Raw genomic sequence first — 17691 nt, forward strand, 5'->3', positions numbered from 1 at the left:
GACTTCCATACAAAGAAACCTATTCAAAATCAAAATTGATTTTACGCATACATAGTAAAAAACCAATACAAAATCAATCATACATGATTTTGTGTATCACATTAAAAATCATATATGATTTTGCATATGCTTTTGTACAAATAAACTTATTCAAAATCAAAATTAACTTTAAGCATACACTATGAAAAATTTATTCAAAATCATATATGTTTTTACGTATAAATTTGAGACAAGACAAATGAGTTCTATAAAAATAAACCTATTTAAAATCAATTTTGATTTTATGCATACAGTGTGAAAAATTTATACAAAATCATATATGATTTTACGCATACATTGTTAAGAAAATATACAAAATCATATATGATTTTGTATAGCACATTGAGTCAAACCAAATGACTTCCTTAAAAAGAAATTTTTGATAGGTTTTCCCCAATGTATGCATAAAATCATTTTTGATTTTGAATAGGTTTTTCACAATGTATGCGTAAAATCATTTTTGATTTTGAATAGTTCATTATATCAATAGTTCATTATATCAATAAACACATACACAATCAAATTTTTGATTATATACGTACAGTTTGAAAACGTTATACAAAATCAAATTTCACAAACATATGAAATTCCATCAAATTTGAAAAAGCTATACACAATCAAATTTGATTTAGAATCATAAATATGATTAAATCATATTATCAATCTTTGGTTTAAACATTACATCAAACACTTTGTATGCAATATTCAATCAATGTGATTTAAAACTAAATCACATTTAAGAAATTTTGATTGACATTTCATCAAACACCTTGTAGGCAATATTATACCAAACAACAAAATCATTTAAATGACCAATAAAATTTATAAATTCAAATGTCAAAATAGATCTAATCACATGTTATCTAATTACATGCGATTATCACATGACAATTTCGAATTTAGACAACAAAAAGCCATATATTTGTATTCAATAGATTCTCCATTGTTATTAACATCTTCAAGATCAATTGATGATGAATGATGGAGATGACGACGACGATGGAGGCAACGTGGTTGTGCCATCTTGGAACGCGATGGTGACTTGAACACAATTGTTGTGGTGGTGGTGGTGGTAATGGTGGTGCTTCTGGTGGTGATTTTTCAGGAGTATAAAGTGAGAAAGAGAAAGAGAGAGATATGGACAAGGAGAGAGTTATGTGCGTGTGTTTTTTTGCAACTAGAAAGAAAATGAGGGGAGTGAGATAATGTGCAAATTTACAATACTATCTCTCTGTGTTTTTTTTTTCCTTTTTATCATGGGATTATGACCTAGGAATGTAACTAATTATTACAAAATGTTTATATTATGTAACTAACTACAAAAACGTTTATGTAATGTAACAAACTACCTGTTTTCGTCTATAGTATGTATAGGATTACCGGTTGACCACGTAATCGGTTACCATTATGACCTAGGAATGTAACTAACTATGCCAAAATGTTTATGTTATGTAACTAACTACAAAAATATTTATGTAATGTAACAAACTAACTGTTTTCGTCTATAGTATGTAAATTACCGGTTACCATTGGAAAGTAACTGGTTGTGCTTATAGACCTGGATCGGTTACCGGTTACTTTGATACAGTGACCCTTTTATATTTAGCAGGTAGAGTTGATTATATGGAGGTTGACCATATACGTGTAGGACAGGCTGTTGCTCCGCCATCTCCACCGCCACCGTTGTACACATCGAGATGGTGACATGGAAGTTTAATTTTCGGCTGTTCCACCACCGATCTTTCAGCTATCCCCATCTCTTTCGTCACCATCTATATATAGATCTATGAACTCACCTCAGTTTCTTGCTCCATCATCACTATATATATATATATATATGCATCTGTTAGATTCTTTCATTTCTAAAGTTTTGGTTTAAACATTGATTCTTCATACTTGAGATATTTAAGCACCACGAAGCAGATGCATACGGGTAGATGTCAAATTTGAAAGACTTATGTGTGTTTGTTCGTGTGTGTGTGAGGAGAGAGAGAGAGAGAAAGACGAGTTTATGAAATAATCTGTTGTATCTTCATCAGTAGGTGAAGAATAGAAAGATGAGAGAAATATGTGTTTTGATTTTGTAACTTGTTGATGTTTTTAATTAGATATGTGTTTTTGTTAAAATTGGATCTGGTTGAACGGCTATTTTTTATAGCTGTTTTTATTTTATTTTATAGCTGTTTAATAAAAGATTAATTAATTTTCTATTTATATATATTTGATGCAAATAGATATTGTGTTTACGCTTATATTTTATATTGATATTCTTTTGATCCTTTCACATTTATGTTATACACTTATACACAGGGGCGGTAGCAGAAAAAAATTACAAAGGGGGCAAACTTAGAAAAATCATGAAAAATAAACTTAAAAGGGGGCAAAATGTTAAAAACCTATAGAAAATTTTTAAAAATTTATGAAAAAATTAAAAATACATGACAAAATTTAAATTTGGAGAGAGGCATTGGACCCCCTTGCCCCCTTAGTACCGCCCCTGCTTATACATGCACCTTATTAATGTATTTTCTTTCTTTCATTTCCGGGTAGAGTGAAACACTCTATCACTTTAATTCTCAGCATCCCCTTATTTACGTTGTGCCTTGTCATGCAACAGTGTGACATTCAATCACGTTTGGTACTAGGTACGTGCTTTGCATTTCCTTTCAAAGATTTATAAAGATATATTTTAGTAAAAGATGTGATAAATTCAATCACATTTTAATGGATTTCACTACAACAAAATTGATTCTATAAATATGATACGAAAACTGTCCTAATGTTGTTTTATTAGATTAATAACCCACGTATTACGCGGACAGGTCAAAAAAATCTTTATTTTAAAATATTAAAAAATGTTTGTATATATCATTTAATTTAATGTCCCTTGTGTCTTTCAGCCAAATGTTGGTCACGGGTTCAAAACCTTTGAAAGACATATTGGGAAGTCTTTGCCAATGAGGTGGAGCATGGAGGTTTCTCTAGCATTAGCTAGTTTTCTCCAGAACGGTAGTGGGACTTCCACCGTCTGTCATGCCCTCAGATTGACTGTGCTAGTGACATGGTCGATCTCTACCAGACGATGAAAATGCATGCCGCTAAGTCCAATCACCACTGTTGTTAATAAAAAAAAAATCCAATAGTAAAGAAAAATTATATAAACTTAAAAGAAAGCAAACTTAAAAGAAAGCAAACTAAAATATTTAAACTTGAGCGTGCTCTATTACCATGCGAGCCGCTTAAGACGAGGTGGAATCCATTGGTTCCTAAGAAAATTAACATCTTCATATGGCGTTTATTACGCAATCGGTTACCATCACGGCTGAATCTTAGCTACAAAGGTATGGCCATTGATGACATATTTTGTCCGCTTTGTCATCATAATGTCGAATCTCTTGAACATTTATATTCACATCGCGGTTTTTATACTCAAATATCGCAATTGTGTAACAATTGGTTTCACTTAGATATGCCCTTTGCTAAACCGGAGTTATTCTTAGAGTGGATCGATGCTTCTCAATTCCCTACCAGATTTAAAAATTTTTTGGAGGCGACTTGCTTCGTGTGGTGGTGGTCACTTTGGAAGCATAGAAATCAAGTTGTTTATAGGGTCACCGATGATTCATGCATTGATTTTTTCCAGTCCATTGTTTCTATGTCATATTGTTGGATATCTAATCGGGATAGGAAGTCGCCTATTTTGTAATCTATTAATGTCTAAGCGTCTCGCCGAAGCATCTTTCAATATAATCATAGTTATTAAAATATATATATAGTAGGTTTTTGACCCGCGCGATGCGTGAGTTGTATAAAAAACTATATAATACACTTTATATATGAAGAAACGATAGCGAACATATTTCATTAGAATTACGTGATGTGAACTATATAAATAGTTTAGTAACATATAAACATATGGTTGAACAGAAATAGATTCAACTAAAAGCTTGACAAAATATGAACTTAAAGAGATAGAAAGACTTAAGCTATTAAGCTATACTTTAAAATTATCATTAAGAATTTAGTAATATGTTTTTCTTCTAGTAATTCTAGTAATTTGCCTTTTGTTGCCACTAAATGATCTACATCTAGAACATGTATTATGTAGTCGTCTTGTTACAACAGAACTCAAAGACATACAATTTGATTCTTAATGTAGAGTGACAATTCCACTACATTTCTCTCCAAAAAAGTTAAAAGTCACATGAAAAATTACAATTGGCTGGAGATATAATTCAAAGAGGATAATTTGACTATGCCTTATGTGTTGAATGTTCTTCTTAACATCCAAAAAGTAAAACAGTTATATTCATTTGAAGGTGTTGCTGCGATTTTTAGAAATGGATTATCAACACCATGGTGGTTTTAATTTTTGTTTAATCTAATTGACTAATCCAGAAGAGGTAGAATGTGCCATTCCAAAAGAGAAAGAAAAAGAAAATTAGGATGTAGAATTTGCTTTAAGGGTGGGGTAGGTCTCGGACTCCGGGTGATTTACAATTACTTGAATTTATATGACTCAATTTTCTTGGGGTTTTGCTAAAGGAAACCCTAAGGGTTTTTGTTAAAATGTATTACGAGTAATTAGTTGTACATTACCATAAAACCCATCTTATTTGTACTTACAGGCTATTTGCAAAGAATAAGGTATACACCAAGCCACCAAGGTAATTTTTATACTTAAGAGAAGATATTGTTTATTAAAACAAAAAGTTTAAATTTGGAACATATATTTAAGGTGTAGTTAATATAATGTTAAGATTTATGAGTTTCAATGTTATCTTTTAACTAATTAAATCTATTTTTTACACTTAATTTGTTTTATTTATTTGTTTTATTTTTGTATATTCATATAGTTTTGAAAACTTCCATATAATCATCATAAAAAAAAAGGAAAAGAACTTTATGTAATGTTGAATAAAAAAGATAATGAAATATCATTAGGTATAGACGTGATTTTTTTTGTTAAAGAGAAGATATCATTTTATCTAATGAGAAGATCTTAGATTTCTACAATATATTTATTAATTAATTAATTAATTAATATATATAAGTTCTTTTTTTTTCTAAATATATAGTTTATTTTTGAAAAAAATATGGAGTTGACACATAGGTGTCATTTTTTCAATATAATTTTAGATTGCAAAAAGGCTTTAAAAAGCTTGGTTAACTACTTTATTATAAGAGTTATATATATATATTTAAAATTGAAGATATTTAATTGAGGAATAAAAAATCAAAATTTAATTAAACATGATGTTATAAATTATTTAAATAAAAATATTAATTAATATGAAAATACCTGATAATGATAAGTAGATTTTTCTTTAATAAGAATGATGTCATTACATTTTTTTTTATTTATTTATATAAGAGATGTGAACTTTAACTTACCAATCCTAGATTAAAGTGCTCTACAAAGTGCTATGATGATTGATCAGTTTAAGCGTCCTTAAGGGCAAGGGTATAGTCAGTAAGTTTTATTAGCAAAATCAATTGGCAAGTAGCTACATGTCGGCTTCACTATACCCCTCCATTGGCTCTTTTTGGCAAAAATCATCGACATGTTTTATCGGCCAAATATTGCCGATCAAGAAAGACGTTGGGAGCAAGAATTGGCAAGGGAGAGTGTATTTTTTTTTTTTAGAAAAAAAATAAATATAAAATTTGGTGGAACATGGGAAAACACAAATTGGCAAGTTGGCAAGTCTTTGCTATCGCACCATCATTTTTGGCTATTTTTTTGGTATAAATTGACAAGTTTTTAACAAATACATGTGACAGCATATAATTGGTTAGAAAAAAACCAAAACTTACCAAAGAGCCACAAAATTGACACTACATTACGAGCCACATAATAGTCCCCATAAAATGTCTTACTCCAATAGTGTCTTAATAGAGCACATAATCAAACACTTTATATATGCTTGTCTCCTATTACGTTTTACAACACATAAATGTCATAACACACGTCTTCATAGGAAAAACTGAATATATTAGTACAAATCAAAACCTTGTCCATGAAGATGAAAGTATAGGAATAAACGTAAAATAGCTGTTAGAAGAAAAATAAAAATAGTATTATTTTAACATGAGCTATTCTTTTAACAAAAAAAATTAGATCCTTACAATTTCTCAATAAAGTAAGAAAATTTCATATATTTCTTCTAATTTAAAAGGCTGTCATTATTTTATTTCTTTGTGTAACAACCGTCCCAGAAATGTTCTATTTAAGTTCTTAAAAACGTACATATGCCACTAGATCAGCCAGACAGTCTAATTTATATGAGTTCTAGACGTACTTTAGATGTTCATTATGTACTTATATGAACTTCAAATTAATCCAAATATTAATATTGTACGACGAGTTCGTGATTACGTGCAATAATATAATATGTTCGGTTCGTAAATGTTAAAAGTTTATAAAAGAGTTCAGCCTAAATTAATTGCAAAATGGTCCTTGTAGTTGTGAAATCTCATTTTTATGGTAAGGTATAAATAGAAAGTGTAAAACCCTAAAAGTTTACTATTCATCATCTCCTACCTCTCTTCACACACTCCCCACACCTTAAAACACACACTAAATTCATCTCCTGATTTTGGTTGGTTTGGGTGAAATCATTGATATCATTAGCTTCCTTGTAATCATCAAAACGTGTTTCTGAAATCGGTTTTGAGGTAACAACAACAAATCTTATGTTTTTGATGAAATTAAAAATAAACTTTTTATACCTTATGTTCTTGATGATTTGGTCAATTTTGATGTGAAAGTCGTGTTAAAGATTAATGGGTTTATGTTTAAATAAGTCTAGTAACTGTCTTGTGATCAAATTAGGGTCGTAACATGTCTTAATCTTCAAAACCCGTGATTTTTGTTAAGTTCAGTCTTATGTTCGTATGCCTGTAACATCAAACGAAATTATCATGTTCAAAACGAAATTGGCTTAAGTTTAGATCCACACCATACGAATTTAACAAATAACTTCGTTCAATATTGAGTCCAAACGAACTTAGTGTTCGTTTTCCATTGTAACGAACTTAAAGCCCATTTTTTCCTTCCAAACGAATTTATGAGCCCATTTTTTTTCCTCACCTGAAGTTCAGTCTAAATTTCTTCCAACGAAGATAATGTTCGTTTCTCTCCAAACGAATTTCAAATTCGTTTTCATAAATGAAATTCCAATCGTTACTGTCATTAAACGAACTTATAGTGCTTGCGAATTTAGGGACCATTTTCGTACCAGTTCAGATCATACGAAAATAAAAGACAAATTCGATTAAGGGGTTCATGCGAAAATAGAGTCAACTTCGTCTAACAGTTCATGCGAATATAACAGTTAAGTTCGTACGGTTCAAAGCACTTAGGGTCTAAGTTCGCAGGGCCAAGCTCATACGAACTTACGGTTCAACTTCGTAAAGTCTAATTCATGCGAAGATGTTCAGATCATGCGAAGTTAAGGCTCAACTTCGTGCCAGTCCGGGTCAACGAATTTAAGGTCTAAATTCGTACGGTTCAGTTCATGTACGTAAAGTTCAGTTAAAACTATTTTAAGTCAAAACATTCAAAGGACCAAATCATCAGTTCATCAAGGACATTTGTGATTTGAATAATCACTTAGACTAATATATGTACTTCTATATGGTTATTATGTGCATAGGAGTTCGGCAAGGCGTAATTGGATCTCGATAGATATACTTATCTATCTTTATACTTGTTCACTGTACCTAGTTCTCTATATTGTACCAGATCACTGTGAGTTCACTTATTTCCCCTTTCGTACATTTCTAAAGTTCTTTACCGGGGACTGAAAAGCATGAAAACTATTTTGCACTTATATATATATAGACTTATATATATATATTTTCTTGACCGTATTACGTACTATCTTGAGACAGACAGACTATTTTCAGACAGACCATTTATGTACAGACAGACTACTTTCAGACAGACTATTTACGTACAGACAGACTATTCATGTTATGATACTTATTTTCTTAATGTGTTTCTAGATCTTGAATGGGCAAGATCTTGAATACATACTGTTATGTACTTATTTTATATATGAGGCCTAAGACTTACTGCTATCAATTCATCTTCCACCAGTTCTGGGAATGGACCGTAGGTATATGGACAGCGCTGTTAGGGTAGGCCCATCCTCATTCTCCTCAGGACAGGAGAATGCATATTACCTAGACTTATTGATTACCTGTTCTGATCACATGCTCTGGTCACCGGTTCTGACCTAGTTTGTACTTATATACTATCTGATCACATGAGTTCCCTGAATTATCATAGCTCGTTATGGCCAAGCGGATTAGCAGTAATAATAGACATACATATTAAGTACATTACGGACTCTAATCTTCTGTTATTACAGCAAGGTACTTGTGACAGGCATACAGACTTTTGACTAGACTATTATACATATCAGACTTATGTATATTTATAAAGTACTTAATGTGAATCTCACCAACTACTTTCGTAGTTGACCTTTGAACTTACATGCTTTTCAGGCTAGGTTCTAGATCTTAGCATAAGAGTCTGCCGTTCTAAACCCATTCCTTTGGTGACGGTCCGTGCGTTCAAGTTCAGGAGCTACGAAGACCTTATTGCTATTCCAGTTCAAGTACTGTTCGATGAGACAATTGTTCTGTCCCACGAATTTGACTATTCTGATTCAGATATATTCTGTAATAACATTTGTACTTTTGTTCTAGACTTAATTATGATCTGTAATGACTTTGCTCTCTTGATCTTTGATTAATCTTAATGGCTGTGTTGAACTTGTACTGTGCGCATTTGTACTTGTCTGTGCATCCCGTATATTCCGCTTTAGCGGGGTGTTACACTTTGAGCGTTCGTTCAAGCTAGCACATTAAAAAAAGTACTCTTACTTAGCTGCCCTCTCTTTATGCACTGGCTTAAACCCTAATGGTCAGGGGTGTTTACACTTTCCACTAAGTGGAGCCCCGGTGGGTTTTCTCCTAAGGTTGTGGGTTCGAGCCTCGGGTGACACAATCCTTGGGTTTGCCATCTAGGAATTTTCCACAAGGAGCGGGGCTGAGAGACTGCAACTTATGCTTAGCATCTCGCGAGGTCCAACGATAGTTGGTTAAAATTGCCTCCAGCCACGTCTGAGTCGAAATACACCTTTCAAAAAATAAGTTATGAAAGTAGTGAAATAGAGAAAAAGTTGAAAGACAACTAAAAGCGTCACATCAGTCACATCTTTAGGTTCGATGCTTTGAATACTTACTTCATCAATTAAAATTAAGGTTGAACGGAGTGAGACGAAAAGGAGGGGTGATCCGCCAGTCGTCGCTGCCTCGTCGCCGAGCACACCGCCACGCTCTAACGATCCACTCATTTGGCAATCTTTACGGCTCGGTTGAAAGTTGTTTGACCACCTTGACTTTCGAATAATTTTACTGTTGGGTGATGGCATGCTTGACCAAAAAAGATATATTAATTTTCTTAATTTTTTTTCCCAATATATACACATCTCCATTTTCACTTCACTACAACATATGTATATATACTTATTTCTCTCCCAATCTTTTAAAAATTTATAAAATCTCCCTATATAGTTTGTTTGCAATCAGACATGGCTTGGACAAAGGCAGAAGAAATTAGTGTAACCAAAGTTTTGATCGAGGTAGCGGAGGACCTAAATTGTTAGCGAGTATACTTTTTGATTCACAATTGTTAATGGTATTTCAATTGATAAATAAATTTTGGTTTTCTTGTTTGTAGAGAGTTACCAAAGAGAAAAATCATATTAGACAAGAGTTACAAGGTGTATTTGAATATGTTAAACCAACCGGTCGGTTATCATGTCGAAGACTCCGTTGCGGCTAAATGGCGTCAGATGCACGGATCTATTCACTCATTCAACCAAAATTTCAATCATTTGAAAAACCATCCTATCGAGACAAGAATCCAAAATGCTTTGACCGAATTTACGGCAACATGCGGGTGGCCATTTTATTATATGGCAGAATGAGAGTTGTTAAGAAGAAGTCTCAAGTTCTAGTTTATGTATTTTTCCTAAATTTGTAATGATGGTAATTTAAGTACTTTCTCTAAATTTGTTATAATGATAGTTTATATATTTCGTGTTCTTTCCTCGTTTGCAGCATTGGGATGTTTTTTTACAAATATCTAATTACAACCACTAAACATACAATTAGTTTTTGTAGTGCGATATATTGTATTCAAAATATACACCAACAAAGGTCCTTAGGGTGCAAACGAGGCAAGAATACGAATTGCATAACCAAAATGTGTAGATTTTATGATTTTATAACTTTATATGTAATGTTTTATTTTATGGTTTATAATAAAATCTAGAAAATATCAAATATTTTATATTTGAGAAATGATTAATCCTCCTAATATAATGACCTAAAAATCCTCCTAACTATTAGATGAAAACATGTGGCAAAATCACGGGGCAAGATTATGAAAGAAAATTACTGGATACCACATGTCATCTTCTTAGAGTTTGAGAAGGATTATTAGGCTAATATTTAAAATGATTTATCATTTTCCTCTATATTTACGTTAAATAAAGTCATGCACAAAAAAATAAAAATAAAAATAAAAATCAATCATTAAGTTATCTCACATTCTAAACAACTTCACTTATTTTTTTTAAACCTCCAACAACCCAAAATATCACATGACGCGATGTGATATAAGTAGCCTAAGCCCAACAACATCACTCCTTTTAGCCTAAAAGCCAGTTCAAATCAGTATAGTCTTTTGTCTTAATCGAACCTCGTTTAACCAACAGTGTTAAACAGGCACACCACTAAAAACCCCCTCAAATGAGGTTAGCAAAGATCAAACACTCGTTCTATACATAAAACTTGTGTCTCACCGATTGATGCGTGGACCATTGATTTAACACCAATGACAACGTAAATACTGTCTTTGATGTTTTCCCTAAAAGTTATATCCATTGGTTATCCATGACATGACATTTGATATCAATTGGGCTGTCACCAAAACAGTGACAGTCACATTAGCTTCTACCCTTATCAAGAATATTAAAACCCCCTATTAATAGACAACAATATATAACTTCATTTTCATCATCATTTCAACTTTGACTTCAACTTAATAAAAAAAAACAATCATCAAAATGCCTACTATCAAGAAAAAACTCATTGCGAACACCACCTCCGTCACCGTCGGCTGCGGCAGCCACTGCCGGAACCTTAACCTCTCAATGATCTTCCACCCAAAACCAAACAAAAACAAACGCCGCCACTACCACCATAGCTCCGCCTCAAGTAGTTCATGGAACACCACACCAACCGCCACCACTTCTTGCACTACAACTGCCACGTTGTCACCAAACACGTCATCTGATACAACAACAACAACAACGACTACGGTTCATGGATTTGGGTGGCTTGGTGGCAATAGTTTGGCTGTTGAAAAAGATTCAAGTGATCCTTATGTTGATTTTAAAGAATCAATGCTTCAAATGATAATGGAAAAAGAGATTTATGGAAAAGATGATCTTCGTGAGCTATTAAATTGTTTTTTGCAACTTAATTCACCTTATTATCATGGAATCATTGTTAAAGCTTTTACCGAAATTTGGAACAATCTTTCAAATTAATGTATAGTAGTGTTAATTAAGTGATTTGAAATGTGTTCGACTATAGCGCTAGGATTCTATTGTATGTATCTAACTTATAATTAATAGTTTTCTTTATGTGTATCATATTTTGAATATCGTTGTTGTATGTATCCAAGTACTTTTGCCGACGTATCAGCAAAAGTACTATTTGATACATACAACATTAATATTTGAAAATCGAATACAGATACTAGAAACATTATATATATATGTTGGATACATCTAATAGAATTTGGATCATCATTGAATTATATTATCACACTCCTTACAACATGTTCGGTCTGGAAGTAGCCTCTAGCTTAAAGAAGAGATTAATTATATATGCATATCGATCAGTTTATTGACCTTGTTTTACTTTATTAACTTAGCCTTGCGAGGTGTGTCTTTCTTCTATGTATGGTACATGTAGTGCTTGTATTTTTTGAACTTTTTTTTTTTTAAGTTAGCAATTTGTACGTAATTCAATAATGCATGTAATCTTAATTGTAAAATCACAACCTAATGTTAGAAGATATGATATAGGTAAAAAAGAAAAAGAGGTTGATTATTTTATCAAAATTATGTATTAAATATTTGTATAATTATACAATTTGTACATGCAGTATGATAAATTTATCAACTTTGATTTCATGATATCAATATCACTTCATAATATTAGATGAGTCTCATTAGTCACATAAATCATGAGATGAGTTGGAGCCTAAAACTCTTTCAACGGTAATAATGAAGAGATCTTGGGCTTAATTAACTATATAAGTCTCACATAATGAAACACAAAAAATAAATTATGAAAGCATGTTAATTATTTCTCATCTATGGTGACTTTACTAGTGTGAGCTAGGTTGAAATATCCTTCGAATGGCACCACGGATGACATGACGGATAGATTTTTGCGAGAACATGGCTTCGCTAAAACCTACATCGAGGAATTTTGGGACATTTAAGGAAAACATCCGTTTCACTAAAAGGTTGTTTTTCTTATTGTGTTTATTTATTTTTGATAAAACCATGACTCTTGCTTGTAGGACCATTCACATTAGTGTGTGCAACTCATCTAAAGGTCATCATTAGTTTTATTCAACCTTACCTAATAATTTCAATCACCTTTTAACCGCTAATCTTATATCACACTTTCAACCCACCACTAATCAATCACTAATTAATCTGAAACCCATCATTTTTAATTGATTAACTTATTTCATGACTGTTTGAGTGGAAAAATGAAACTCGTTGCTCGTACCACAAACCCTCAGCCATGAGTTGGACCACGACTACATTTGCAATATCGTATTCTCGTCGTCAAGGCAGAAAGCTAGAGTTTTGTGGCTTCTTATTGATTGCAAATGTGGTCTAATAAGTTTTTTCCATCTTTCTTTGGCCGGACAACATATTTATTCCAATTAACCAGCAAGGTATTAGAAAATTGTTACAAGACATGGTTTGGATGAAAGTTTAATTTGGATCACAAATCCATTACGTGAATTAAAATAAGGAATTCAAAAAATTTACATCTTTTATAGATCCAGGTTTTACGTGAAACTTAGTTAACTGTCGTCGTTTAAAACTTCCATTTAGTGGCAGAATGAAATGTATTATCTAAGTAAGCTTGAAGCATTCAAAAGGTCAACCATTTACTTTAAGTATGGGTTAGTTGGATTCGAAATGCAATTTAAAGAAATCTATATCATACAGAAAAGCAAATCAAAAAAAGGATAAAAAAATATTAAAATATTTGATTGTGAAGTGTTCTCCATCTAAGCTTCAATGATGGACAACCTCATATTCACTTTTCTCGTATATATATTAAAATATATATATATATATATATAGTAAAGATCCTGGAAGAAGGTGTCTTAAGGAGAGAAGGGAGAGAAGGTCCTATAAGCCAATCAGAACGCGACATGTGTCAAATTAAAAAAAATATGCGGTGACATTTTGGTAAATAAATCAAACTTTTCTGAAGCTTGGTCAGCCTGGGTTCTGATCAGCTTGGGTCTGAGCCTAGGTTCTGATCAGCTTGGTAGGTCAACTTGGTCAGCTTAGGTTCTGGGTTAGCCTGGTTGGTCAGCTTGGGTTCTGATCAGCTTGGTTGGTCAGCATGATCAGTTTGGTCAACTTGGGGTCTGGGTCAGATTGGGGTTAGGTTGGGTTAGCTTGGGGTTGGGTCAGCTTGGGGTCAGGTTGGATCAGTTTGGGGTCAGGTAAGGTCAGCTTGGGGTATGGATCATCTTGGGTCAGCTTGGGTTGGGTAAGCTTGACACAATCTACACAAATATATATTATGGGTTTTGGGTCGCTTGAGGTTGGGTCAGCTTGGTTAGCTTGGTTGGGTCAGCTTGACCCAATTAACACATAATATACACAAATGTAGATTATGGGTTTTAGGTCAGCTTGGGGTCTGGTTGGGGTTGGGTTGGGTCAACTTGGGGTTTGGGTCATGTTGGGTGAGCTTGACACAATCTGCTGAACAAATGTAGATTAATCTACACAAATGTAGATTATGGGTGGGTCAGCTTGGGGTTGGGTTGGGTCAGCTTGGGGTTGAGTTGGGTTAGCTTGGGGTCTGGGTCAGGTTGGGTCAGCTTGGTTAGCTTGTGTTGGGTCAGCTTGACACAATCTACACATATTGTAACATCCTAAATTTTATATTAAGATTATTAATTAGAGTTATCTTAAATTAAGTTTAGTCTTGTCATAAGTATGTGCCAAAGCCATTAATTAAATATTAGTTATTCGTGTGGATTTATACGTTTATGAGCCAAAATCTATAATGTGACAATTTAGTGCAAATTTGTTATTTACAAGCTAGAATCAATTGTCATGAAATGTTACTTAAATAATTAACAACTTAGTTAACTTGCAAAAGGGTCATTTATGTCACAATGAGAGAGTACAGAGATCGCTTGTAAAACTACTCATAGTATATATACATATAAAGTACGATATGGAAATTCCGCTAATTTTAGCCGACTTATACAAGGGTTAGGGTTTCTATTTGACGCCGAAAGAAATGAGCAACGTACATACACTATAACAAATATGTTATATCTTAACATTCATTTCTTCGTACTTTTTAAAAATGTTTAAAAAATTATAAATTTGTTCACACTTATAAATGTGTGAAAAAAACTCACATTTAAAAGTGTGAAGAAAGTTAAAGGATCAAAAAAATTTCACAATTATATATGTAGAAACAAAAAGTTCACATTTTCAAGTGTGTAAAAATATATAATTGTTAACACTTAAAAGTGTGGAAGTAACTTGTGACACCAAATTTTCTCACACAAGAGGAAATGCGAGGAATTTGAGTGTGACAAATTAGCTCTCACACTTTTAAGTGTGAAAATGTTTGACATTTTTTCACACTTTTAAGTGTGAACATTTTGCTTATACATTTATACTTGTGAAAAAAGTATGTCTTTATTAATTTTTTTTACACTTTTAAGTGTGAATTTTATTTAAACAATTTAAATGTGAACAAATTAACATATTTTTTCACATTTTTTAGAAATGCGAGGAAATAATTATAAGCAATTAACATTTTTGTTGTCGTGACAGAGCGATCAATGGTGTTACCTTGTTTGGCACGTTGTTGCGTGATACACATTCATATTTGTGTTTTCTAGACGAAACAAAGATGATATATATGTAGTTAACGATGACTACCTTCATAAGGAGATTGACGAAGTTTTGGTTGTTACATACGGTTCGAGTCTAGTCGACTAGTCCTTCAAAGGTACACCTTCTTCTAGCTAATAGCTCATGTACCGCACATGGTTTGCTGTTTATAATTTGTAGTACCGATTGATTGGTTTTTTTAGCATCGTCAATATGATTTCAAAAATCGAATGGTTTAATTAAATATACATACGTATATGTGCATATATGAATATGTACGTGGTTTTTTAGTCTCAAATCTATAGCCAGAGGTTTTGTATGATTAGAAAGACCACAAAATTGTAGTTTATATATTGTAATCTCTGCTTGAATCAAATACAAACATATTATACGTATATGAGAGTCCAGAAAGATTCAAGAGTATTTTTTAGTTTTCTTAATCTCATGTATCATATGCTGAATGATTTCTATTTTATGAATAAATTAATGGTCTTTTAATCATACGATAGTTTGTATTTAAATGGTAATTAATTACACTAGGTTAATAATGTAGTTTCATGTACGTGTCTTGTGTATTATGTGTCATAATAGTTATTTATAATTATTAAATATACAAGTCAGCTATGTAGCATGCAATGCAAATTTGATAGTATAATGAAGTTCGTTATTGATATCGTGCTGTTTATTTATTTGATTATTTAGGTATTCTGCCATCGACGAAGTAATAAGTTAAGTTTTGTAATTACCTCATTTGAGGTAAGATAACTATTTTTGTCACATGAGGAACACAACAAAATGTTATTTTTATTATAAACCTTAGTAACTATATCTCGTACATATGTTGGACTATGAGGGCAACAGGAAGGGTTAATTGTGACATATTTATTTATGCTTATATTATTGATTATAATGATTGAAATATGTGATGTTTGATTGTAGAATGACATGTACATGTAGTACACTAGACTCTAGTAGGATTGTCATGTCACGTTGCACGTTAAGGGCCCTAATATTGAAATAATATAGATGTTGATACTCGAGTATAATTGACATTGGAAGTGTTAAGCTTAACCCATGCTAGCCTCGGCTAGTGTGTAGATGTTGTTGTCGTTAGGGAATAATCTAGATATTTTCCTCTCGACTAAGTCACGTTGGTAGAGTTTGTCGGGTGGTTTGGACTGGCCACTGCAGTTTGAGAAACGGCTTACTCGTGGATTGTTTACGCCTATACGAACGACGCCGATGGACCCTATAAGTGTGAGGTACCCTATAAGTCTTATGACCGCCTTCACACAACCCCATGTTTCCCTATGACAAGTGACGTAAGTCGCTTAGCTAATGTAGAGGCATAACTTGATGTTGTAAGTAGATGTTGATTGTTTGACGTTGATATGTGATGTTGAGGTTGCTAGGAACATGTAGGAACATGACACTCCTATTGCTCGACGATGTTGATGTTAATGTTGTTGATTGCTTGACATACGTATATATAAGAACCCAAACCTTTTTAAACAAATTGAATAATTTTTATTTTTTTTTTGTGTGCCTACTGCGGCGCGGTGAGGCAAAACACCTCCACCGCGGCGCAGTGGAAAACTTCGGCAAAAAATGAAAGAAGGCTCACTGCGGCGCAGTGAGGCACCACACACCCACTGCGACGCAGTGGTTTTCCTCGGCAACAATTACTCAAAAGCCCACTGCGGCGCAGTGAGCTAGGACAGGCTCCCACTGTGGCGCAGTGGAGCTACCTGCAACAAACTTTTGCTTAAAAATCAGGTTTTCCCTGCACTTGACTCTTATTGTTAAAACCAAAACACCATTTCAACTTCAACATTTCCAAATACCAAAACATGACCTTTAAAGCATATAAATCACCCATACATTGAAGTCATTCCTTTTTACGAGACTTATGACTACAAAATTCCACAAGCGGGTCGATAACCCTACTTGGATAATTGTCAAGTTAGTTACAAATTCTACCATTACTAAAGTTTCCAACGCAACTACAACTTATCAGAAGTTCATCCAAAATAATTTGACCAAAGAACATATATCAAAAGCCAATGGGTACCAATGGGATCATCTACCCAAACTATCCAAAATGCCAACCTTCCAAATGGCAAGAGTTTCCAATTCTAACTTCACTCGATCGCTTCTTTACCTTTGCTACTACCAACTCCTATAAAAGAGTTAAACAACTAAAACATAAGCAACGCTTAGTGAATGCATACACATATAATCATAATCATGTCATTTCAACTTTGTGCATCAGGCACTATATAAGCCTAGCAAGCTAGCCTTTTCATACATTTCAAACAACATACATTCATTTTCAACATGGCCATGGATAATTTGGCTAGTAGGAATTTACCCACCTACT

The 17691-nt window shown here is 32.9% G+C and overlaps 1 protein-coding gene across 1 annotated transcript; it reads left to right on the plus strand.

Annotated features, from left to right (window-relative positions):
• The first annotated feature begins 11154 nt into the window (after positions 1 to 11154).
• LOC122606328 (transcription repressor OFP6-like) lies at positions 11155 to 11692 on the plus strand. Its single transcript, XM_043779280.1, has one exon. It carries the CDS (start codon positions 11187 to 11189, stop codon positions 11670 to 11672), a length of 486 nt encoding a protein of 161 aa, XP_043635215.1. The 5' UTR covers positions 11155 to 11186; the 3' UTR covers positions 11673 to 11692.
• Positions 11693 to 17691: the final 5999 nt, after the last annotated feature.

The sequence above is a fragment of the Erigeron canadensis genome, chromosome 6 (assembly GCF_010389155.1).
Source record: "Erigeron canadensis isolate Cc75 chromosome 6, C_canadensis_v1, whole genome shotgun sequence".
Taxonomy (NCBI): Eukaryota; Viridiplantae; Streptophyta; class Magnoliopsida; order Asterales; family Asteraceae; genus Erigeron; species Erigeron canadensis.

Bases quoted from the DNA above. Each gene is read 5' to 3' on its own strand.
- LOC122606328 (XM_043779280.1), top strand. From the start codon at position 11,187: ATGCCTACTATCAAGAAAAAACTCATTGCGAACACCACCTCCGTCACC.